The sequence below is a fragment of the Synchiropus splendidus genome, chromosome 10, assembly GCF_027744825.2.
Source record: "Synchiropus splendidus isolate RoL2022-P1 chromosome 10, RoL_Sspl_1.0, whole genome shotgun sequence".
NCBI lineage: Eukaryota > Metazoa > Chordata > Actinopteri > Syngnathiformes > Callionymidae > Synchiropus > Synchiropus splendidus.
In genome coordinates, this window is record NC_071343.1 from 7240366 (window position 1) to 7266785 (window position 26420).

The 26420-nt window shown below is 43.1% G+C and overlaps 1 protein-coding gene across 14 annotated transcripts in view; it reads right to left on the reverse strand.

The window, feature by feature from the left end:
• Window positions 1-26420, reverse strand: part of stxbp5l (syntaxin binding protein 5L) — a 96117-nt gene that overhangs the window by 68051 nt on the left and 1646 nt on the right. For all 14 annotated transcript variants that reach the window (XM_053878238.1, XM_053878237.1, XM_053878233.1 and 11 more), the window contains exon 2: window positions 13260-13357. In XM_053878238.1, coding sequence (XP_053734213.1) covers window positions 13260-13357 — 98 coding nt within the window. The remainder of the gene's footprint in view (window positions 1-13259; window positions 13358-26420) is intronic.

Sequence of the window (26420 nt, forward strand, 5' to 3'; positions counted from 1 at the left end):
CAGTGTCTTCATCTCTTTCTCAACTCTCACTCTTCTTCCTGTGTTTTTCTCTCTAAAACATGGCCTCTCCTACATCTGCCCTATGAAGCTTCCCCTTTCAGGACTCCACTGTTCGTCTTTTCCACCCTGTCTTCACTCTGTTCACCGCCTCCCTTTGTCTTTGTCCATTATATTAAGCTCTGTTGGATGAACCTCACTTTTGTTATCGGTGGATTCACTTTTTGAGATAGGGCAGCATGGCATCCAGTACCGCTAGCACGCTCGAAATCATATGAGGTAGAAATTTAAGATTCAAAAGAGGCTCGCTGATCGGTGATGGACTGATGGGGCTCTATGAAACAGTGTCTGCCTTTTAGGAGTCCACCAGATGGCACTCTCTGGCTAAAATCTTTTGATTTGAGCAACCATTTCAATGAAACATATCATTTTTTAACTCCACCCACTCAGCTCAGAAAGTTAGGACGCTGTTTCATGAAGCCTCATCTGCCCATCACGACTTCTGATAGTGCTACTTGGGTGCTTTCACTTTCACACTAAAGACCCTTTCAGGTGTGCTCACCTGGAGAATTAAGTCCTGAAATGTGTAAGCGAGTGAACAGCGGGAGTGTGAAAATTCTTCTGAGGCAAGGCTGGTTCAAGATGTAGGACATGACGACACAATCGGAAACAGTCTGCAGTGAATTGGGAAGAGAACAACTCAGCAAAAAGACACGATATAGTTGAGGTTTTCAGCCGCATCAACAGTGTATGACAGTGAATGAGTTCCATTGAACAAGAGCCAGTCACCTCCAGTGAGGGCTGAGGTTGTGTCTGCTTTGTTGCAGAAGCACTTGCTGTCAAACAACACTTCTCTGCATAGCGCCCCCAGTTGACCAAGTACTGACAGAAATCCTTCTGCTCTGAAGGCAGAGTGCAAAGAGCCGCTCCAGTCCGTGCCTTGCGTTTATTTCGACTGTATTTCTGTATGTTTCCACAAAGCTTACGGATATGTGCCAAACCGCGCAGTCCCACTGGAAACAGTGGGGGCAGTGTTGCTGTTACGTGATATACGGTGCAAATGAGACAGGAAGAAGACATAACCATAGCAGAAATTCTCTATCCTCCAGTCTTGATATATTCAGCACCTCCTACAACGCTGCCTATGTTTTCCGTTTTTGTGCAAGAGGTACTTTGTCGTCATCAACTTTTGGAAATTTCATTCTTATTTCTGCGTCAACGCTGGGCTGACAGATGTATGTTTTTATGTCCTAATACCAAGCTGAATGCAGGGGAATAACTCTCAATAATAACCTGATGTAGAAATTATGTTTAAGAATGTTTTTGGCGAAGGAGAATGTCGGCTTGCGAAAGAAAATGGGTATCAAAACACAGAAGTTTACCCAGGGACACTGAGGAGGCTCCCTGTACACTTTGGTGAATTTTAAACAGCAGACATGGATCTAACAGTCCTTTCATCTACTCTTTGTACTGATTCGCGCTGCTATCCACGAAGGCATCGCAGAGTACTCAGATAACAATGCAGCTATTCCTCTTATCAGTTACACAGCTTCCAAAATACCAATATCCTGCACTATTGTTCACTTCCATTTCAATCATTCTATTCATCGCCACGCTGCGATGATATCAGACATCTCTGGCGTTACATAACACGTTCAAGCGTGGAAACAAAGCCATGCACAGTATGCATTCACACCTCCTTGAGTGGCGCACGTGGGGCAGACGCAAGTCTCCACGTGCCAAATCTAGGATGTGCAATCCCATCCAATTAAACACTTAAGGGTCCAGGTTTCATTGAATTGTCACCGCGGTTAATTGCTTTACCCTGAAAGACGGAAGGCGGACACAACACAAGCGTCAATATTATTGAAACAAGGAAACATGCTGAGCAAAATAAGGTGGTTTCCTGCCTTGCAGAATGTGTCTGCTCCGTTCATGGGTCAGCATGAGCCTAAAATGATGAACAGAGGTCGGAATAATTGTCTGTTATCAAGAGTGTTGGAGAATCTGTAGATTAAATATAAGCTCTCAGTTATTATGCTCCTGAAAAATTATGCAGGAGAGGAATATTTTGCACCATGATAGGAATATACAGAACAAAAGATTAGAAAAAGGTGCATTTATTTTGCTGTGTCACACAAAACAATTTTGCGTTTAATAAAAAACAAAAAAATTATAATCGTAATGTATGGAATTATGAAGTGAAAATGAAGCAACGCTGACTTAATCTTCTTAGAAAGTAACCTTCAGGGACTGCACCTTTTTTTGGAAACACCTCAACTCTGGATAAAATGGTTAAAATAGTGCTGCGTTGTTCCTTACGCAGCACTTTTGCTCTCAATGCAGTCACCAAAATAGAGCCATAGATCTCTGACTCTTCAGTCTCTCTGTGCACTTTACACTTACTCAGGCCGTTCAACTGCATGGCAGCATTTTTAGGACTAAAATAAATGTGCAAGAAGATCACACTCCAAAACACACACACACACACACACATTTTCCTCACAGCAGGAGTCCACAGTTCACTTGTCAACGTCGGTGCGGATACAGTGATATCCATCCTGAAATCATCACCTTCAAAAACACTGTTTTTCACTTATCTGTGCGTCGGAGGAACTGACATGTTACGGAAGCTAGATGATATTTCAGTGACACAGCAGCTGACATCTAAATGGGCTTCATGGTGCATAGATGGTTTCCAGGCAAGGCATCGCTTCTCTGCACGACTTGGGTCGCTGCTCTCGCAGGGTTCAGTTTTAGACTCAATTTTATTTTGTATTGTAGCGCAAGCACTCAGCCAGATTATGGTGCGTCACTGCGATGAATAGGGCGCACCAAGCTCCCGTCCATTTAGAGCTCTTCTTATATGTTTTGGGTGAGAGGGGGAAATGGAATAGAAGCTGTTGCCCGCGATAAAAGACAATCTAGCAACAGACGTAAAAAGCAAAATCAAAGCTTTCATCAACTACTCCACTTGTGGCTGAATCACTTCCATCCCTGCCACTATGCACTTTGGGCAATATGATTTCCTGGAGATATTTGATTAGGTGCAGCTCCGCTTGCAACTCACTCAGCTATTTCCCACCAGCGATGCGTCAGGAAAATCGTTTTGACCTCTTTTTTTTATTTTTGAGAGTAGAGTAAATTAGGTCAACTGGACATTAAACTGAGAAATAAATGTCTTTTTGGTGTTTGTCTCAAGTGATAAGTCAATAAATCTCACATATAAAAATCCTGTAGGAAAATTGCAACAACTGAAAAGCAGAATACTTTGGAATATTATGGAAGTGGATATGACAACGGTGGTCTTGGGTGTTTTAACATGAAAATATGAAAGAAAACTCATGACAAAAAAGGGGCAGGAACGCAAACCACTTCTCACAGAGTGGAAGATCAAGCTTGTGCCAGCCGCCGGTGTTGGTAAATTGTTTTCTCGGCGACTGAAGTTTTACATGACGAAAAAATAATGGCAGTAGCCATCTGTCGCAACTCCCTGTTGATGGCTGGGATCAAATATATACATGGCAATGAAGACGTTGCTTAGATGTGTGTTTGTGTGCTCGCTGTATAGTGATGTCAGTGATGTCATGAAGAAACATCTGAATGTTTTATTTGCATTGTCATGTTAGTATCTCAATACATAGATCAACAGTGCGTTGTAACAGAGTTCAGAGTGGCCAGTTTGCCCTGCCTCAAGAAAATGTCAGTAGCCGAGAAAATAATTTACAGACACTAAGGAAATTATATTGAAGATGGCAAAACATCGGAGTGATATTGACTCCTCAGGATCAGATGAATATGAAATATCAATACTTCACCCTGTGCTTCCATGTTTCTGACTTATCTTGTTTCCTGATTGGCTACATTCAAGTTGGGGCATGAAGATTTTTGACCCAATGTATTGAACAACACCATTTACAACTCTTACTGCAGACGATTATTGGCACAAATTCAGTCTTAACACACCTCTGACCACATGTTAACACAGAGGATCATCTTTTTCAGAGATGAAAATCAGAATCCGCCATCTTTGGCTGGAGAGGGGTCAAACCGTGATAAAAATATTCCCATTACTATTGTAAACTCCTTCTGCTTCCTAGGAAGCACCATCACTGAGGACCTCAAATGGGAGCCAACCATCAGGTCCCTCTTCAGGAAGGCCCAGCAGAGAATGTTCTTCCTGAGGCAGCTACGAAAACTACGACTGCCGACGAAGTTGCTGGTGGAGTTCTACACGGCCATCATCCAGTCCATCCTCACCTCCTCTATTACTGTGTGGTACAACAGCGCCACCTCCAGGGACAAGAGCAGACTGCAGCGCATCGTACCTTCTGCTGAGAAGGTCGGTTGCAGCCTGCCACCTCTTCAGGACCTGTATGTCTCCAGGACCCAGAGACGTGCAGGTCGGATCAGAGCCGACCCTTCTCACCATGGACATGGACTGTTTGTTCCTCTTCCCTCTGGCAGGAGGCTACGGTCCATCCAGACCAGAACCTCCCGTCACAGGAACAGCTTCTTCCCCTCGGCCATCAGACTGTTGAATTCGTGAACAGCCCTGTTGTTATTTTATTTTATTTTATTTTATTCCAAAACACTTTCCTCGTTGGTGGGCTCCCCACTGACCATGGCAATAAATTTGATTCTAAATTTGAAGGAAGGAACTGCTCTCTTCATTCACCTCCTACTGCTTACTCACACAAACAATTACTCACTTAACCGCTGTTTGGACCGTGGCAGTACGGGGAGAACATACTAACTCCACTCAGACAGGACTGAGGTTGCCACAAGCTGGATTCGAACCTGTATCCCGAGAGGTGGTGGCACCAAAACAACTCTACATGAGCTTCTCGGTGACTGTGCGATCTGAACTTTACTGCGATTTATTTCAGGACTGCAATACCTAATTGCGTGTCATGCCACTACACCTTTAAAGGAACGTGTCCAGCATGTTGTCAACGCTGTGGTCAGAGCAGTAGGTAGGCTGAGTATATGCTGCTGGCATTTCCCTGATAATTGTCAGAGCTTCTATTAATAGTCATTCGACCTTTCAGTCCTGGACCATCTCACCATCTCTACAGGCCTGGAAAAAAAGAACCAAAGAGCAACGAAGGAGATGAACTGGAGGGATGCGTGTGAGTCTCGAGAGCGAAATGTTCATGTTCACTTGAGGGGCTTTAAAAAGTGCATTTAAAAGAATAGCTTTTTTTTTTTTTTTTTTAAGAGAAAACATACAGAGGAAGTGTGTGTCATCATACTTCCTGCAGTCGTGCGTTGAGTGCAGCTCTACTTTGCCGCCCAAGCAGAAATGTAAAAATAGCATCATCAACCTCTCTGACACACAAACACACAAAGACAAAAGGAATGTCGTCATCGCTGGGAGAGTGACGGTACTGTTCTGACGTTTGATATTTAGGCACACGGGGGAGTGCAGAGAAGGACGGACAGAATTGTGGTAGACAGCCATGAAATACAGCACCTACTAAACCTCCAGTAGAAAAGGCATCTTTGCCTTACAGCATGTAATTCACTGGGACTGGAACACAAAAATGGGATAAGTTCTCGGTCACCATGACAGAAGGAACAATTTGAACGGCGAGGAAAATTGGTGATCTGGCTTCTGAACAGATTTTACAGAGAGGAAATGTTGAAAAAGTAGTAACTGACCCAATACAGCAGGTACATGACGAACACTAGTAAGTAGCGATGGGCTGATGAGACTTCATGAAACAGTGTCCTCATTTGAAACAGTGCTCTCCGCTATAAAATCGCTGGATTTTAACAAGCATTTGAAAGAAACCTCTCATCATTTTTTAGAGCGAGAGTGCCACTTACTGAGCTCTGAAAATGAGGACACTGTTTCATGAAGCCTCATCAGCCCATCACTGCAGTTAAGTTACAAACTACCATACAGGACAACGTGGAAGCAAATAGGGAGTCATTGGAACATGACATACTGTATTTATTCTCTCTACTCTGGGTAAGAAGCAGTATTGGGAAGACAACGGTGCAGGTGGCAAGGACAAGCTGGGCAGGGATCAGTGAAGTATGAAAGTTTTGTGGCACTTCGAGAGGCATTAGCTATGACACAAAGACAGGAAGCAGAGTTTGCTAGCTGTCAAGAAGACAGGGAGGCCAGAGAATTTGGAACATGTCAAAAGGCTCGATGTACTGAATAGAAATGAGTAAATATAGCAGAACACTGAATTGTTTTTAAGTTGGTGGTCACAGTGGCAACACTTTGGGCTGGGCTCGGGATGCAGCTCGGACCCTCCGTCACGACAGTGTTAGAATAAATGATATAAAGTCTGTTTATGATCATTTCAATTGCCCAGCTGCCTAACTTGTTCTCTCTTCGTGTCTGTATTGGACTGCAGCCATGTTGATGGGGAGTCAGCTAGTGCACTTGGTGCGAAACTGATAGCGTTGAGGGTTTTAAAGGGCCAGGTCATATGCCCCGCCCCCTGGCCTGGCATGGATATGTACCGCCACTAAGTGGTCATCTTTATTAAGCTAAAAGCGTGGGATTTTTTTCAGTCACGTAGAGTATGAAATGGGAGATATTGTCTTCTACTTCTTCTTTTCCTTTGGGCTTCTCCCTTCAGGGGTGGCCACAGCGGATCATCTTCCTCCATCTCACCCTGTCCTCAGCTTCCTCTTCTCTCAAACCTACAAACCTCATGTCCTCCTTCACCACCTCCATCAATCTCCTCTTTGTCCTTCCTCTCCACCTTCTGCCTGGCACTTCCAACCTCAACATCTTCATCTACCAATGTACTGGCTCTTTCTCCTCTGCACATGTCCAAACCATCTCCATCTAGCCTCTCTGACTTGGTCTCCTAAACACCTGAGCCCATGTGCTGTCCCTCTGATCCTATCATCATCCTGCTCACTCCCAGAGAGAAGCTCAGCATCTTCATCTCTGCTACCTCCAGCTCTGCCTCCTGTCTTTTCCTCAGTGCCACTGTTTCCAAACCATACAACATTGCTGGCCTCACCAACCTTTTGGACATTTTCCCTTTCATCCTTGCCGACATCCTTTTGTGGGAGCTATTGTAAGTTTTATATTTAAGAAAACATGTGCCAATGAGATAGAGGGAGGGGGATTTATTCATTATTTCCTTCCATTTTTACTTGTTCCTTGATTTAGTTGGAGCTGTAGCAGCAGCCATTAAACACCAACCTTGCTTGTTTCCATCCAATCAGGCGTGCAGCATTATTGTTTTCCTCTCCTGGTTGGAGCATGGCTGAACTGCAGCACAGGCGCATAATATCATGCATCCCACAGGGGTCGAATGAGGACAGTGTGCAGTGTGTGGTTATGGATTGCAGAAAACTGCCGCTTCATCACTTTTACGTCTCACTAGCAGGACAGCATTTCTGCGAGCTCACCATTGGTGGTAGACTCTCTGCCATCACTCTTGCGTTCCAACTGTGTTACCGCAAAGACTATCGTGAATACTTCAATTAAGAGCCAGTCGCTCGAATGTGGATGGGTGTTTTGTTACTTCTCACAAACATCCGGATGGTTTTCATTTATCTAGGGCAACTAGTTTCTTGAACACAAGCCTGTATTCATTACTAAGATATTCTTTATGATAGAACCTTTTCTGAATGCTGTGCCAAAAGTGTACATGTACGCATGCTCATGTATGCACATAAATGTGGTTGGACAACATGTCAGCAAAAACAGAGGTAAGTAGGACAGTGGTGATAGCACAGCATGTCTCCACATGCAGGCTTTCCACAGTAAAGGAGCTCAGATGGAGTAGATTTAAGTATTGACTTAGGGGCTTGTGGGGGGCTACAGCCCAAGAATGGACTTTTAAAGTCACCAATAAAATCTTAAAGCCAAAATAAATGCTGCCACTGATGTTATAAACGTGTTGAACTGGCCTAATGTTGGCAGTTGGAAGTCTCGCTGTTGAGTTCTGGACCAGTTGGTGGCGTGATAGAGCTTTCTTCTTGATACCAGTGAGTAGAGAAACACTGTATTCCAGACCGACGACCATGGACACATGAATAGGACTTGAGAGCATTGCTTTGATGCCAGGCATCAATTGTAAATGAAGGAAACAGTAATGGTTTAGGTGAAAGTGGGAAGTCATATTGGACGCCACAGTTTTGGACCATATGCGGAGGCTGTTTTTAGAGAAGCTATGAGAGTTTTGTGAATGAACTACTTCAGCTATTGACGGGAACAACGAAAGGATATTTTTTTTTAACATCTAGTTGGTGGAAACAGTAGCAATGACTTCAGAATTCCTTATCTGTATATCTGAGTGTTATCTGCATAACAGGCTAGACATAAAGCAGAAAATCTCAAGGCGCCTAAAAGGAGCCTTGGGGGACACCACAGCAAAATGAATATGTGGATGAAGAGTTCTGTTTGGTTGTTTTAGTGTTCACTGGACAGTTTAAAGAAGGGTGAAGAGGGGAACAGTCATTCAATCTTGCCCTTCATATTGAGCCATTGATCTGCTGCTGCACATGTTGGAAAAACATGCTGACCATGTATACACTGACTCCCACAAGGTTCAACACATTTATCATTCCAATGTCACTTTATAACCAGCTGTTATTGACGACTGCTTGTCACATAGCATCCCATTGAAATACTTAATTCATGGCGACGCGATGAGCCGTTTCTCCAAGCAGCTGTGGCGCTCGCGCGACGAGACAGCGACGGACAAATGGAGTGAAACAGAAGCTTTGTGTTTACAAAGTGGCCGAGTCCAATCACGCGCTCACGCCCCACTAATTGCTTGCTGCTGGACCATCAACATCATGTGGCTGCTGCTGAGATTATTTGCCCCACATGCTAATGCTCAGGCTTGTTTACCAAGCGGCCGTCGACTAACTCACTTCCGTCACTCTGCACTGTCAACAGATTTGCCCGGAACGTGAGCTCGGAAAGTGCTTCGTGTTGACAGAGGAGAAACTTGCATCAGCTTTTATTCCATTTTATTGATTCGCCCAGACTTCATATCAAAGTCAAAGTCGAAATACATCTGCCTCATAGACGGAACCAACCTCCGGGGTCATGTTTCATGAGAAGCAGCTGAATTATTATGTGTGTTATCCAAACTATTTTATCTTGAATTGAACCATCACTGCCTCTGAAGCGGCTGATAGCTTCAGATCAATGTTGACTGCACCTTCAGTGCTGAACAAGCTGTTGATGTGACCATTGTGTAGCCACCCCTGGCCATCCACCCTTCTCATCTCCTCCTTGTTTTCCCTTTCTTCTGATCCAATTGACAGTTATGAGGAGTGACTGCTTATCTGACAGAGGAATTCAATTACCTGAGACCCTGATTGAAATAACATACACTTCGACTGCACACAAACACACAGAGACACGCAACAGCCACGCTGCTGTTCTCTCCCATTTCCTCTCGCTAAACCAAATCTCAGCATATTTTGGTGATCTTGCCAGAGGCAGAGAGGGAGTGTCCTTGGAGCCCACTGCAGAGAGAGTCATTGCCAACCCGCTGCGCCAACTTTGATGGCATCGTTGTTATGCACCATTCACCAGACTGGGACCTATGACCTTCCCAGCGAAGCCCAAACTAAAGAAGAACCCAGAAGAGATATGATGAAGACGGATTATAAGGTTGAAGAAGTGGTTTACGAAAAAGAACGAAGAGAAGACGGAGAGATTTTCACACTTCCAATGAGCAGATGCTTTCGGTTTTGTAAGGCTGATGTTGTTATCTTACCTTATAGTACCTCATCTTAAAGTTTGATAGAAATGAATCAGTACACAAAAACATGGAATGAATGGGCCTGAATTAAAGCGTCAATCTGTTTTTAACCACTTGTGGTATGTAGTGGTTGCAAGGGACAGGATCATACCCTATTTGCATAGGGCAAGAGGGTAGGAGACCACAGAGAGGATGCCAGTCCTTTGCAGGAAGCATGAAGTTGGGACAACCATCTGCAATGACGCCTCCCAAAATTGACTCAATGAAGATTGTGTGGGAGGAATCATACACAGTGAATGCACAAACTCAAACGCAGCTTCACCGTCAACTGAACTTCAGAACCAATATTTTGGTAGAATTTATGAAGTCCTCTTAAACAGCCTACAAGCAATAATGAGTGACAAATAGTTCGGTCATCGAAAGTTGCAGGAAGAAATACGACTGAAACAATTATACGCGGATGTATGTATTTCTCTCTGTGCTCTACTTCACCCAGACGACAGCTTGCTGTTATGTGCTATGTCCTGGGTGTGTGCAATTTGGTGAGGCCCCACAGCCGGTACATGACATGCAAGACAGGGTCTCTGGTGAAAGGGACGTCTTGATCTTTGGGCACAGGTTGTCGCCCTAGCAACCCAACCATGGATAACCCCCGGGACAAGGGCTGGACGGATGTTGTTGAGCAAAATACAGCAACAAAAAATGACCTGTGCCAGAAAAGCAAAGAGCAACTTCTAAATGATGAACACTAGGTTGTGACCCACAGACAAGATGTCTGATATGGGTCAGAGACATGCTATTCATTAATTATAAAAACCTCTACTTTGGACGGGAAACTGCTCAGGGCCAAGGGCAGGTGTATCTCAGCTCACCTTTCTGTGTTCACACGGAGCACTCTAAATAGCTAATACAGGCCTGATCTGAATGAAAATACATGCAAGTATTCTCAATGAAATTTCACTGAGTCACTGCCAGTATTTACCCTACATGACACGACTAACAAATTTAGCCCTACAGCGCACTCCATCTCTGCGCAACTGATGCGGTATGTGCTGCAAAAACAAAAAACAAATACATTGAATTGAATAATAACAGATATAATGTGAAACAAATGTAGTAAACACGCTATAGTAGGGATGTGCCGCTGAGGCTTCATGAAACTGTGTCCTCATTTTCGGAGCTCACTAGATGGCACTCTCTTCCAAGACGTCTGGATTTGAACAACCATTTTAATAAAACCTCTCATCATTTTTCAAAGTGACACTTACTGACTTAGGTCACTGTTTCATGAAGCCTCAGCAGCCCATCACTACAATATAGATACAGATGACTGGAATAATGCAATGTTCTTTGCAATGGGGCGTCACCCCGCTACATATAGCTACATATATGCTGTACATATCTTCAAAAGTTCAGTTCAGATTAAACGTTTGCTGCATCTGAATCATAAACCCAGCGTTTAATAGAAGCAGGATTATGTCCACAGATGGGTCATTTTTCACATTGCAGAGCAAACACAGTCATGCTCATATGAGTTGGCGGTGAGTCCATAGAATCACTGTCAGACAGTCGATCAATAGTGTCATGTGATGGCTTAACTTTGGGGCGTGGACGATCGATATACATTTCTTGTACATTTTGGTCAAAAATAAAGATGTGTTCAGACGGCAGGGAGCGAGGACGAGCCTCATAATGGGTCATGTTTATCTGACAAATGAAAACCTGATCGATAGACCTTGGTTCTGCCTGGTGAAAAAGATAAAGAAGCACGGCAGGTTTCTTCTGCAGCTGAACACGAAAACGCTTCGAGTGGAGTAACAGCACGGCAGAGAACAATAAAAGGAAAGAATGAGACCATGGCAGAAGGTGGATGTTAAAACCCTTCAAGGGAGAAGCAAAAACACTCCGACGCGCTGTGAAGGACGGACTGAGGTTGAATTGAATAAACAGAAGAAAAGATCCTCTAGACAGGAGGCGACGGAGAATAGCCGAGATGGAGAGGTGTGTGTGTGAGAGAATCAGCGAGAGGCCACACGGGAGAAGTGTGGGATGTGTGCAGCATGTCAATACAAACGCCAAGTCAGTCAAAGGCTGCCATCCAGCACAGATCGCCGCCATGCTTCACAGTTAGTGAAACAGAGGCGGAGATGAGGATATCAAACAGAAACAGCGAGCCAAGCTCATCTCGAAATCAAGTCACATCACTTTCACCCGCTCCTCCCCTTTTGTCACCAAACACACACCGCCGTTCTCAGCATCTCCGCTCTGTTGCTATTCCAGTGTTGCTGCCTCGACTTACTCCACCTCACCAGATCAGCAGATTCCTCATCTGTCCATCTCCTCACCCAGCAGGGAAGCACTGATAATTGTTTACTGCCTCCTGAGGCCCAAAGGGACTCCGGGAACTCCGGGGGCTTCGGGAGGTCTCCTCCAGTGGTGTGTAACACACCTAACATGAAGTCATTTTGTGTCTTTTACAGTGTCATTTCACACCATTTAGTCTGCGCCTCGCAGGTCCGCAGAGACATGGTGTGATTTCAAAGGAGATTCAGGAGGAAACATATTTTCATCTCTCTTTTGACGGAGGAAAAGATGCTGCAGTATATTATTTTGATTTTTTTCTTTATAGCCTTTTCATGATGGCGTAAAACTCTACCTACCGTTGCACTATAGCGTCCACTATCATCCCCGTGACCTGGAGACCCAGGAGGCGGGCTGTCGGAAACCCTCCACATTAGAGCCAGCGGATGAGAACCGACGGTGCGGAAAGGAGGAGGAGGAAGAGAGGAGGAGAAAGGGTGATGGAACTGTTATACTCCACTTTGGTAGCGCAGTCAACCCCCACAGTTAATGTACAATTTCAGTGGAAATAAGTTATAATTTAACAAAAGATCTTGCAGTTCTTCCACGATTCTTTTTTAAAACTTCCTAACCTTTCATTGGCACTTTTACAGACTGACAAAATGACAGTTTCATCGTGAAGCTGTGACGCGAAATGAGGGGTTCAAGTGATCTGACAAAAGTCCTCTGTAATGCAATAGCAATTGTTCACGATAGTAAGCTGGCAGGCAACAACCTGACAACACCAAAAGAGCACCTTTCCATTTTTGTGGGCATTGTTGTCATGGGAGGCACAGAACCAGTGGGACATCTCTGCTTCACTATTTCCTTTCATAGCTACTGGCTATATACCAGTATAGTTCCCAGCTTCATGACCAACATTTGCAAGTTGACATCAATCTTAATGCAAAAACATATCTGACATTACATGCGTTGCAACTACAGGTAAGTAATTGGCTAGAACCTACTCAAAACACCTGGGTGAAGGTACCACAAAAATCCAGATATACAATATTATGTGTCAAATTTCAGTTTGTGTAATGAGGCAACAAAAACAAGGGAAGCCCCGGTAAATCTGGGAAATGTTCCAGACTGCTGGATTTTTTGTTGCAAACCTGGACGTCTTTTCTTTCTCTTCCATCTCACGAGAAATGGCTCCCAACCAATCTTCCATTGTGTTTACACCATGTGAATTAAACCTGCAGCTTGAAAGGATACATTCGTACACCTCCTGATCTTGAGCCGATGGCCAATATCTTCTGCACTGGGTCAAATGCCAATGCTGTGGGCTGGTAGGGAAACCCATGGCGCACCGTCTGAAACAAAGAGAAAGAGGTTTTAATATAACTTAATGCATGTTAGGACTGGGGGAAAAAAACGATTCTCAAATATATCGGGCGACAATATTAAATATTGGTATTTCTGCCCATAATTGTTTTTTTTCCCACATAACGTGGCAGGACATGACATCATATGAGTTTCCTGGTAAACAGTTGGGAACCCGGGCTCAAGCGTCCCCTGCTCAATAGAGCAGTCGATCAAGAAGTTTAATACTCTTTTAAAACAAGCTTTTATTTTCGTTGCTGATTTCACACAGCCAACTGTCACTCCACAGTGCCATTTCGTGAGCTCACCACGAACTGTATTAATAATATACATACACATATGAAGCCACTTGGCTAGAAAGGCCTGACAAATAGGAAGCGTGGCCTGACAAAAGCCTCTTTTGCTGGAGTTTTACTCCGGTTACAAGAGAATTGGCAGCCCTGTGCTAACATGTTAGCGCTCTCTGCTCCACATGAACTCTTGATATTTACACAAATATCTGTGGGAAACGGTGAGCTGCATTTTTATGATCACAGTATTTCTTTAAACTAATAAATCACAATCGCAATCTAAATCGAATCGGCACACAAGTATTGGAAAAAGAAACTGAATCTGACCATATGCATATCGTCCCAGCACAAGGATTTAAGATACTATATGCATGAAATAAATGATATTAATAGATTCTCGTTGTTGGAACGGTCATTTTAAAATGCTCCCCAACAGTAAATATGCGGCAGAATTTGAACACCCAAACAGGTTTACAAGGTCAACATTGCTCGCTTGATAAAACACAAAGATGTTGCACAGTTTAATTAGCCAAGAAACCAGAGCCTACTAAGGCTCCGTCTGCATCACAGTGAACACAACATTCTACTGCCTGACTAGACAAAGTGACACTGTCTCTTACGATCACAATGATGCTGAGCGAACAGTGCAGCTGTTTGTCATTAGTCACGTTACATTCTCCAGCTGTGTCTCACTCACTGTCATGTGGCCTGTAGAAACAGGGACATCACTAGTGTCTGACTGTCAGGATTGTTTGTAACCATAAACCAGATCGCTAATATAGTAGAATCGATGGATAAAACGTGATGCTATTAACTCTCCATTTTTATTCAGAGATAAGAGACACATTTAACCCCTTAGGACATGTCACCTTTTTATTTTAATTCATGATAAATATTTAAATAACGCAATAAAGGATGAAAAAGAAACAAGTCTCAATGGAGATTAGAAATAACATACAAAAGCTCCCCTGGAGCGCTCACACTATACACTGTATACACTACACTGTATACTCAACAGTATACAGTTTAATAATAATTACACTATAAATGCAGGTGAATTTTAACTTGCTAGCGATGGTGTTCTATTTTTCTTATTCCATCCAAACTTCGAGTTGTTTTCAAACCCGATGCACCTATAACTTGTCCACGCACCTTGACAACAGAATTACGGAGTGTTCTTTGTTGGTCCCACGACGCCAAAGACTGTGTGCACCGCAGAGCTAACAGTGCTAACGGCTAACGTGTTTAGTTCGCGGGTTAAAAGTGGGCTAAAAGGTTAAAAAAAACACCAATACCTAAAATAATCTAATAATAATAATAATCTAAAATAAATAAATAATAATAATCTAAATGCAAAAGAGATTGCGATAAAATCGAATTTAACATACATTTTCCTGGAGAAATGTTTAAACAAATACATTTTCTGAAATTTGTTTTTGCAAATAGCATGTCAAAATAGCCAAGTGTCAGTATCTACAATTTTTCACAAATTAAAAGGGGTTTTCTACAGGACTCAATAGTGTTGTGGCCGAGGTGATCCTTCTCACTTTTTTTCAAGGAGTGTGCCATGACTTAAAACAGGTTGAAAAACACTGGTTTAATGGACTGATAATATCGAGCTAAACTTTATTTAAGCGTGATAGGGCACAACAAGAAGCTACGTTAGCGACTGTTAATGGATTGAAGTCATCAGGCGACTGCATGTGCTTCCCCACAGGAAGTATGTCTAGCGGTGCAAGAAACAATGAGGCCAATAATGATCCATTAAAACATCTACGTCTCCTAGACTCTTGCCAGACACTGAGTTCCACCCATTCGCGCCCCCAGGTCTTCATGACCTACAGGATCTCTGACCTTGGTTACGAGCACTGCCTCGGCTTCTTCTCACGAGAGCCAAGATGAGAAGAGCATTTTCTCTGGTAAATCTTTGAGTAGCTCATGCATATTGAAAGACCAGCACCATAAAGCAGTTGCTCCCCTCCTCACCCACGTCTGCGTGCACGCTCTTTCATCTGACTCCTCCTTCCTCTGGTTACGACACTAATATGCATGGGAGCGTGTTTATTTACAGTCATAAAAGAAGCGGCTTTTAATCTATTCTTACATGGATAAACGTTGCAACAAAAGCAGCATTACATTCCTGAGCCTCCTATCTCTCCACCGATACACGTCCGAGCCCATAGATCCATACCTAACGCCGCCCCCCGTGCCCGGGTGCTCTCTCTGCACAGTGTTCAGCTGCAGAGCTGGTCTAGACCTCCACTGCTATTTATAGCCACGCAGCACCTATGTCTACTGGCACATTGTGCAGCAGTGTCTCACCAGGCGCTCACCAACACTGTCAACATGACTATTGCTAGCTACTTCTCCAACTTGTCCTTCGATGGAAAAATCAATATTTCCGACATAGGTTGGTTTCAGTGCGTTCAGTCTTGCTGAGAGTGAAAAGAAAAAGCCCAAATGGAGTTGCTGACATTCTGCTTATCACAACCACCACCTCGCAAGTGAGTCTGGGAGCATCTTTTCATGAGAGGATGTTTTGCTTGCTTCGCTCTCTTTTGGCTCACATGTTAAAATCACAGGATGGAGGTTGCAATTATCTTGAATCTTCTACTAGCCATTGGTCGCACAGGATTGTTTTGGTCTCACCAGATTACTTTAGAAAGTGCATATGTGTTTCACTCTGCCGTCGTAATTTGTGTCAAGGAGACGATAGTGAAGCAAGTCAAATCATTTTTAGGTACAGTTTCATTGTTTGATCTCTGCTACAATGATGTCTCTGACTACTAGTGATGGGCTGGTGAGGCTTCATGAAACAGTGTCCCCACTTTCAGAGCCCACTCGATGACACTCTCTGCTCTAAAATCTCTGGATTTGAACAACCACTTCAGTGAAACTTGCCCACCACAACTTAACACTGAAGTCTTGCATTTTCAACTTCAATAAGTGCCACTTCATGAGGCTCCTCTGGTATTAAGCTATCGGTGTTTTAATTTGAATCAAAAAAAAAAAAAATGTCAACCAGGTGGGAGTTCTCGGAACCTCATTCACTGTTGACAAAATGCAAGGAAAATAAATTTGAGCGATTAGGCATGGGTTAGCGTTTCAGAGGAGGAAACTTTTTGTTCTTTTCGGCAGACAAAAATGTCCTCCCATTCAAGCTAGAACAGCAAGTCCATCATTTGAATAAGTCCTTAGATGTAAAGCAGTCCTGAAGATCCACCAATCTCAATTGACCCTGTCATAAACAGAGACCAACCTCCACCACATATAAACAAGCGAAGTGCAAGATGAACTCTCATAGAGTAATGGATAACACAATGCATCAAGAGGTGGATACAAATGGCATTTCACAGAAAAATCCCGAAAGAAACAACATAATGACTGTTGTTGTCGCCGAACTTAAGTCATTCTGGCCGGACATATGAAGACACGGACCGCATGAGGAAGGCTGCAGATTCGAGAGAGATTTTCTTCTCATGGCTAAAAACTAGTCAACAAAAGAAAGATTTGCTGCAGCTTCAACATTCTTTTGAATGACTGCGACCTGTGACTGTTGAGGAAAGTGGATTTGAGGTCATTGATGAATAGACAGGTTAGTGTGGGATGGAAACAAAGCTCTTATGTCAACGATACTTTAAACAACCATGTTGAATAGCTATAAAAATAAATGTACCATATATTATTCAACACTGGTTTCACCATTTGAAGTATTATTGACTGCAGTGAGTTCAATGATACACCAGGTGGCAGCAGCCTGCTGGAACTTGCTTGCGCAGCACAGTGGAAAGATATGTAAGTCCTGCTCTCTACAGAGACTGACACATCCAAAAGTATCCTGTTTCCAACCAAGAAATGTTGTGTGAGACCATGTTTTGAAGCCTCATTCACTACTAAAACCCAAATCTTTTTTTTTGTCAATTGACTTTAAAAAAAACTGGGTTTCCATAAGTGCTTCAAAACACAAGCAAGAGCACTCACTCTGAAGAGGTGTAGTTGCATAATGAGTCAGGTGTTGATTCAGGACACCAGTAATCAATCAGGTAGGCGGGAGCTCAACACGGCGGAATATCAATACTGTCAGTAATCCTGGTCCAAGTGTGAGCCACAGTATACCACAGTGAGCTCCACTAGCTAAGCAGAAAAGGATAGAAATAGTCTTGTGGAAATCTCAGCATCGCTCCGTTTTTCTTCTCTTAATAATAAACAAGATTGTGGGTGAATTTGATGCAGCTGAGTTGAATACGCCCAGCAGCTGCTGATCGGTAAAAATCCAGTGGGTAAGACGTCTTAAATCTCCTTTTGGGGACAGCGATGACAAAAATGGATAAGCGTCATGTAAAACACAAGCGTTCCTCACAGGCGACTACAATAATGGCAGGTGCACGAGGCGGAAAACAAATTAGCGGCTGATTAACTGGATCATCCTGTCAATACGGTGCTGCGCCTCAGAGTCATATCCTGCACACAGAGAGATGACGCCGTGTGGTTTGCTTCTGAATGAAAGTGGGAAAACAAAGGTGGAATTTTGAGAGAAATTCGTGTGGCAATCAACATTTTGGCGGGATTCCGAATCACCATCTGGGTCCAAATAGCTTGTCACTTTCTGTTAAGAGGGCTGCTGTGCCAATGTTCTTCTTTGTTTATGAAAGCAAGTTTGGTCATGCTACTGCCACCTGCTGTTCAGATCAGCACACTGTAACTTGACAGGTAGCGATATCAATTACATTTGAAATGCTACATGAAAGAATGAAGGCTAAGGCTTAACTGAACAGTGGTTGGAGCGGGAAAGTTAGTGGTGCTTTTGCGTCAGTTCATTTTTCTATTTGTCTCTTAACTTGCCCTGATTTGATACCGGTAACATCAGACTTACGACCGGGACTGGTTCCGACCAACCGGTCGTAAGTCAGATTGCCATTCAAGGGTAAGTCGAATGCCATTCAAAATAGCCGATGCCAGGGTTATAGGTGCTACTGTAGTGGTAGATCGCTGTGTGAGAGTGAGATGCTGGGATACTGTGCTGCTGTAACTGTCGTACCTTATGCTGGGCTGCTATGTGCTGTGGTGGCAGACATTAAAAAAAAAAAGAAAAAAAGCATCGGCTGGTCATGGTCGTCAGTACGAGTGGACGTAAGTCGAGCAGGTCGTAAGTCGGATGTTACTTGTATATGTTATGATACATTCCGTCCCCGATTGCTCCGTTTTTGTTTTTTTGGATCGCCGAGTTTGACGCGACCTTGTCCCCGAAAGAGAACCATTTGCTTCATATTTTGCTCTATTTAGCAGAAGCCGGTGGAGATGCCGGCCTTGTTTGTGATCTCTGTCTTTATACGTATCGCGCTCCTGGATGAGCCAGCCTGTCCCTGCAGGCAGAATGCTGGAGAGTTTCTGTCAAACCCACCTATTTATTTTGATTTTGGAGGAGCACAAACAGATCATCAAACAAGCAGATACACGTGGCTTCGGTACACAAATCCTCTCGGAGATATTACGAGGTTGCTGCCTTTGATCAGGAGAAGCCATAAATATCACAACGCAGACGGGCTTCAGTTTCTAAAAACACATCCCGTCTCCGTACTGCGAGCTTTTAAAGATGGCAGAACTAGTGAATATTGACTACAGAGCTGAGCAGAAAAGGAAGCCATGTCAGTGCCTTCTGCCCGAATCCATCCAGTTCATCCTCCTGAATCAAAGTTGGTGAACACACATTCTCACTTCCATTCAATATATTGACAATGGGAAGTGGACTTTTGCATGCTATGCTGAAGGCAGCCTTCAGTGTTGCACGTTGACTCTCTGGATCTTCAACTGAAGCGTTCCGCGTCATATCCTCCAGCGCATTGTGTAGAAGAAAGACGAGGGTTAGGGAAGCCATGGGTTGCCGCTGGTTTTACAGGCAATATTATGCATCATTGCTACTGAAAGCCCCTCAAACAGCCTTGCATTTTAGTCATGGTGACTCACCTATGTCACCGGCAATAAGGAGGACTGACATATAAGGGGCTATATTTTAGTCCTTTGAAGCGCCTGAGTCAACGTGCAATGGGAATGAGACTGGGTCGTCTTCGCCGTGACTTCCTTTACAGTGTCCATGAACCTCATTGTTTATCACTAGGTACGTTTAGCCATCTCTCTGACATACTCATTTTCGCAAAACCAGCGGTGTCAAAGTTAAAAGTTGTAGGCCAGAAACATCTCTATGGTTCACCCCAAACTTTGACTCAGCACAATATGCTTTGTGAAAACTTTTGAATTTGATGTTTAACTACTGCACATATACAAGTGTACTAGTATGAAGAGCATGAGTGGGAGATTCAGCCCACGAGCCTCGAGTTCTTTATTCATTGATTCAGGTCTCACTTGATTTAGACTTAGACTTTCTTTATTGTCATTGCGCAAAAACATCACTATATTATATTATAATTTCGGTCTGAGGCTTCCGGTTTCCAAAAACAAAACTTTATGTCCAAAAATAAATAAATATGAGATAAATACTAGTCAGGAAGATGTACAAATAAACAATACTTTAATACTTTAACATGTTGAACAATAGGTATAGATATTCATCTGCTGATAAAAAAGTGACTTTCAAATACATTCATTGAAAAGCAGTCATTGAAGCCAAAACATAACTTGGTCTGACAGAGTATCACATATACTTGGTGACAAGTGGTGTCAGCGGTGGGATGTGAGGCTGTTGCAAGGTGATATAACATCTCCATTTACAGTTGCCTAGTATTAATATAAGTATTAATATAAGTAATGTTGCCTTGGACTTCACTGAAGGAAAGAACGGGGTTACATGATTTAAATCCATCGTTTTTAAACCTTTAAACTCCCCAATTCTTGATGAAAAGTAGGATGGAAATTAGAATTACTGCTCAGCTGGAGTTCCTAAATGTCCTCATCACAACAATGTCTAATCAAGTCCATGATTTTAATTGCAGATCATTCATCCATCTGATTAATAACCGCTCAATAAGCCTTCAGAGGCTGGATGTTGTTGGTACTGTGTTAAGAATGATAAGAATTCTGATCGCTGGGGTTTGATGGTTCGAGCTGAGCCAGCTGATGACTATGGTGCTTATTTTACATTTCACTTTAGAAGTGACTGCAGCAGTGATTCAGCACACCTGCTGTTTGAATAGTTTGCGTCGCCTTTGTGCCTGCGTTACTATATAAAGTAAGCAGCGGTCAGTGAGCAGTCGAACAACCCTCAGCATGGCGCGCACTAGTGAGGCTTTTTTTTTCATAGCTAGGTAGGTAGATGGCGCTCTCATTTAAAAAAAAAAAAAGATGAGCGTTTACATTGAAATGGTTGTTCAAATGCAGAGATTTTAGAGCAGAAAGTGGAACTCACGAAGCCTCATGAGTCCATCAAAATCATGAGAACTTTTACTCAATGGCAGTTACCACAGATTAAGAATGTGTGGCGAAAAGTCGCTCTTGGTGTTTAATGTCTCAATTGAAGACCTGCTGAACTGAATCAAACTTAACCTGACCACAGGACGATACATGGACCACAGGAGTGAGGAATGCATATAGTCAAGCCACACAATTTTTAGTTCAGGACTAAATTGCTCAACCTCTGGAGCACTTTGATCTTCTGACCTTTGATGACATGTTGGTGAAGTTAGCCTCCATAAATCTAAACTAGTTATCTGGGTTGAGGCTTTTAGTTTGAAGGGAGGGAAGGCCCCAGTCACACAGGAAGCTCCCACCCAGGGATGTTTTAAAATGAAGAGGCAGTCGACAGTAATATCCACCAAGTATTGCTGGTGTTCCCGTGAAGAAACAGCAGGCCTATCCCGACTGAACGGGAAGTGGTATGACTTTAGCAGTGATCTCTGACTAAACAAGGGAAGCCTTTAGTGTTGCAGTGAACACGCTCAGACGGTCACAATGTTGACCAGACATGTGCGCAAGATCAGGCGAAACATACTGCTGGCTAAAGTATCACACATTCCAACGGCACCGATACTGAGGCAGGACAAATTTGTTCCGTGTTGAATGCAGATCCAGATTGTAATACACCCCATACTCTCATCCCCATACACGCGGTGACATTAAAGGCAAATAAAAATGCACAGCTGCCTGCAGCATTTTCTAGGTATCAGCACCAGTTACAAACAGAATCCTACATTGTACCTGATAACAAACCTAGAGCGCCAAATGCTGAGCTATAAATAAGTAAAAGTACATTATGTTGAGTGTGTTGCACGGATTCTTTTTGTTCTATTAAAAAAAAAAAAAAAGACAGCGAGAGAGAGAAGATGTACTGTCAAAGCAGATCAATGGCTGCAAATGAAAACGCTCTTGTTCATGCTCTTTTATTCTCCCTCCGATCTGGAGCTTCACTGCCTTGTATTTATATAACAGTTTGCTTTCAAAAATAACATCAGAGGACACGTCTCAAATATGAAACCTATATTTGGGTGCATATAATTCACCCCTCCATAGCCCCACCGCCACCACCACCCCTTTCCATTTCTTCCTCAACTGCTCCAGCACTGAGGCTCATGACAGTCAGCCAACACTGGGTAATGTGAGACGAGCTGGAAGTCTACCCACTGAGTCATCACACTCAGAGTCAGAGCTCGCAGGGTCTCTGCTGGCAGAGAGAGGTGATGTCATCGTTACTAGCCCACATCTCACGCTGTCAGAGGAAGAGCAACCCATGACCCACCCTCGACAGGGAAACGTACTATTCAGCTATTTTTAGAGACGTAGAAAACACCACCTCCGCAATACACCATAGTTTTGAGTAAAATGCATAGCATCGGCAGGCGCCATGCTTAATGACGACAGTAAACAAAATGTTTAAGAGGTTGGCGTTAGGAAGAAGAAGCCAAATTCTAGCCGTAATATATAAATAAACTGTGTATTTTTGGTCACACTGTGCAATAGGGAACATTTATTACCATAAATAAGTATTAGCCAGTAATGAATCATAAAGTATCTGGTTAACACTGACCAGATTATACCCTGGAATAGTCAACAAAAGTTCACATTAAACAACAACATATTATCTAGTATTATCTGTATATAGGCAAGCGATTAGTATATAGTTAGTGTTCCCCAATGTTTACTTTTTTTTTTTTTTTTTTTTTTTTTTTAAGCGTAAAAGAAGTCAATCTGCCTCAAATTACAGCCATAAAGCAGACCATAATATGCAAACATCTAAATCAGCATTAGGATTTATGACTGAATTATATTCTGTTAATATATGCAATACATTCGAGAAAACATTATGCGGTATATTGTGTATATATTTATCTGCTCTCTAGTTATTTTAATTTAATTTAATTCATTCTTCAGTTTTTGAGTTTTCTTGTATCTTAATTTTATGATGCAAATATAAGGGAGTCAAACTCAAGGGGCAAACATTATTAATATAAGGGCAGGACGTCGTGTCTATTTACTGAAGTTCAGAACTTCAGTCGCCAAAACTCGTCTCTGTTTTTAGCCTTAGCGGCTAATTAGCATAGCAACTTCAACACATTCAGCACAGCATGTATTTTTACTCCTCAATGTAGCCTTAAGTTAACTGATATCTATTATCTCTGCCTGACAGAAAACGCTGTTTAACGGTGAACCTTAAACCATGTTTGTTTTTACAGCGTCTTCTATTATAATTTCAGTTATGCTGTAATCATATTTGAATAAATAAACACACACCCGGTCACATTCCAAACATGACGTAAGCCCTCCCGAGTCCTTCAGGACAACGACCAACAGTTGGAGAGGACCAGGTGGCACATCACATCAGTGTTTTAAGAAAGCAGCTGACCAGGCTGAATTCAGCGGCGTAGGCGGAAGTGTTAAGCGCGGATTGCAGTCACATCACAATAGATTTTGCACTGAAACGCTTCGCTCAGAATCACATTACATCACCCACCCCAACACACACACCCAAACCCACCCGTAAAAGCTAAAACTGGATTCACAGCCAGTGACCTAACATTATTACGATATGGCCAGCGTGGTGTTCATCACTCACCTTCGACAGCAGCAGCTGGCTACGCGCGCACGACACGTCATTGACCCACCAATCCGTTACCTTAAGCTATTGATCGAGGCTGCCGGCTGTTTGTAACCCTTGGTGATGCGTGTTGATCAAGTCACCTGGACAGAGCTTTGCTTTATACTTCTCAGCTGCCTTCATTTGAATTCACATGCAAATGATTTCACCTTTTGTTTTCGAGTGAAAAACCCTCCGTTTTCAGAATGGCTCCCTTCAGTTTCCAGGAAATGGGGCTTTTTGCTTGAATGAGGCTCTCAGACACCTGTGTGTCACAGACCTCCCTCCATCACCTGTTTATGAGACTTCCTCTCAGCACATCTGTTCTTTTCCTCCTCACTATCAATTTAACATGAAAAGACGGACAAGACAAAAAAAAAAGTGTCTTCCCACGCGCCACCGAGGACAGAAGTCATACACAACTTTGTTGGGAAAGTCATCAGAAACTCCCACGTGTTATTTAGCAGCGACATGAATGTAAGGAGAAAGTAGAGTGCAGACTTACCAAAAAGAAGCTAGGTGTTTTTAGCCGGTGAGTGATGCATTTCATGGTGCGCAAGGTGCCCTAAAAACAGCGGCAAATTGGTGGTGTGGAGATGTGACCACCCAGTTAAAGATGTGTTAAGAAAGAGGGCCCACGTTGTATGTTACACAGCAGCATGTGAGGAGATAAGTTCTGATATATTACATCAGTGACATGAGGTGGGCGGTCAACTTTAAAAGGTCACGTTGCATACTAACCCAAACAGCAGAAGAAACAAGTGAAATTCACCCTTAATATGCCAAAAACCTGGATAAATATTTATGTTTTAAAATAAAAATATGGAAGGAAAATAGATGTTGTTCATTCTTAAGCCGCACTGGTCTATAAGCTGCTGGTGCAGTGGTGCTGTCTGCGGCGTAGAAAGGTCAGTGGTGGAACTGGCTTAAAAATGAATGAGGATCACTTCGGAACTTGTTTTTAAAATGGGTCCAGCATTAAGACTGACTCTGCAATGTTCTGAACTAGAATCAAAAACTTTTATCGACAGTAAGTGCTCAAATGTTTTCTTCCACGTGTCAGAAGTTCCGACACCACTGCAGGTCTCAGCTGCTGCTTCTTGTCTCCGCTCCTCAAGGAGACCGGCTCTACTGGTGGAGCTGTGGACACGTGGGCGATAACAGCACATTTTGAGCTCTTTAAGATCAATAAAACACCTGTGATCGGTTTGATGTGACGATGCTCTATAGTCTGTAAAATCCATACATTACCCGCGTTGCTGTGTAAGCCGTAGGGTTCAGTAGTGGCTTGTATTGTGATTGTGATCAATCAAATGAATAAAAATAACGTTTTGAACATAAACTTCAAGCCGTCATAAATATTTCATGATCACTTTCATTTTACTGCAAGTTCATCAGGGGCCGCATATATACTGGCAAGGGGCCGTCCTTGGAAAGAAACTTCAAGGTCAACAAGTTCATCCAAAGTACTCTCAGTTTAACTTGAGCAGCGCAGATATCAGTATTTTTAACATGCCGCTACATTGTGAAGGTCAAAATGGATCAAATTATCCATGTTTGTGATGTGCTTACTTGACTGCAATTTCATTTACGGTCATTGATCCGCTTTTCTGTTTTCGTTTCTACATTTATCAAGCTCATTTTTATATGGATCATAGTTGTTTGCAACCGAATGACAGGCAGTAAAGAGTAACCAGTTGAAATGAAACCTTGTGGCGAGAGATGATGGCAAGCTGGACGAGTAAATAAGATCCAGCCAGGAAAAGAGGAGCAGCGGGAAATCGTGGCCTTTAAAAGTTGCTCTTATTCTAATCCCCAGAAATAAAAATGAACAATATATATCCGAGCCTTGGTGGAAGTCATTCTGAATTCACAGCAGGACCTTCTACCAGCTGGAAGCATCTCGAAACATGAGGTGAGCCAATTTACTTTGCAATTTAAAATCTGTTCCATATTCAAAGTGTTTTGACGTTACAGCCTCAACAATGTGACATATCCCTCTCGTCTTGGTGAATAAATGCATTAAATATCAACTGAAATGTGTTCGATGAGTCACACATGCCAACTCTATCTCCCCTTTGACTCCCCCCCCCTCCCAGGTCTGCTCTGGGCAGCTTCCTGCAGGCTGCTACCTCACCCTCTCTTTCTCCAACGCAGCCTGCAAATCTGTTTTTTTTTCATCCAGGTGTGTTCATTTAATTCAGCTTTTTCAACAGCTCCAATTTATTAAGGAAAGAAAAAAAAAAATCCCGCCGCTCCTTCCAGCTCTTTCTCCTCCCCGTCTGCACGGCTCAGCTTGTGAATCAGCCTCTTTTCTTCCTTCGATAAAGAACTAACAACTTCACGCCGCCACTTACAGCGCTCAAACAACCCAGTTTTCGCTCGGATTCACGATGAATAATTCACAGCCATGTCCAAAATTCTCCCGTCACCGTAAGGCTGAGGAACAACTACTGCAGTCAGCTCCAGAAGAAAAGCTGCAACATTCGCTATAAATACCCCCAATAAAGCCCTGGCTCACACTCAGCACCGGGAAGCAGTGACACCTCCCTCTTTCCCAGTGTAAAAAAAAGCCCACTACTGCAGGGTCACTTCTTTTTTTTTTTTTTTTACATGCAAGGGAGGGACGCCAGTTATGTCATCGCATCACCACCGTTGTGTGATGCAACTGGGAGGCTGCAATTCATTAACTTCCTCGGTGGGTGTTTATATCACATGTGCAGAGACAGTGCAGCCAATATT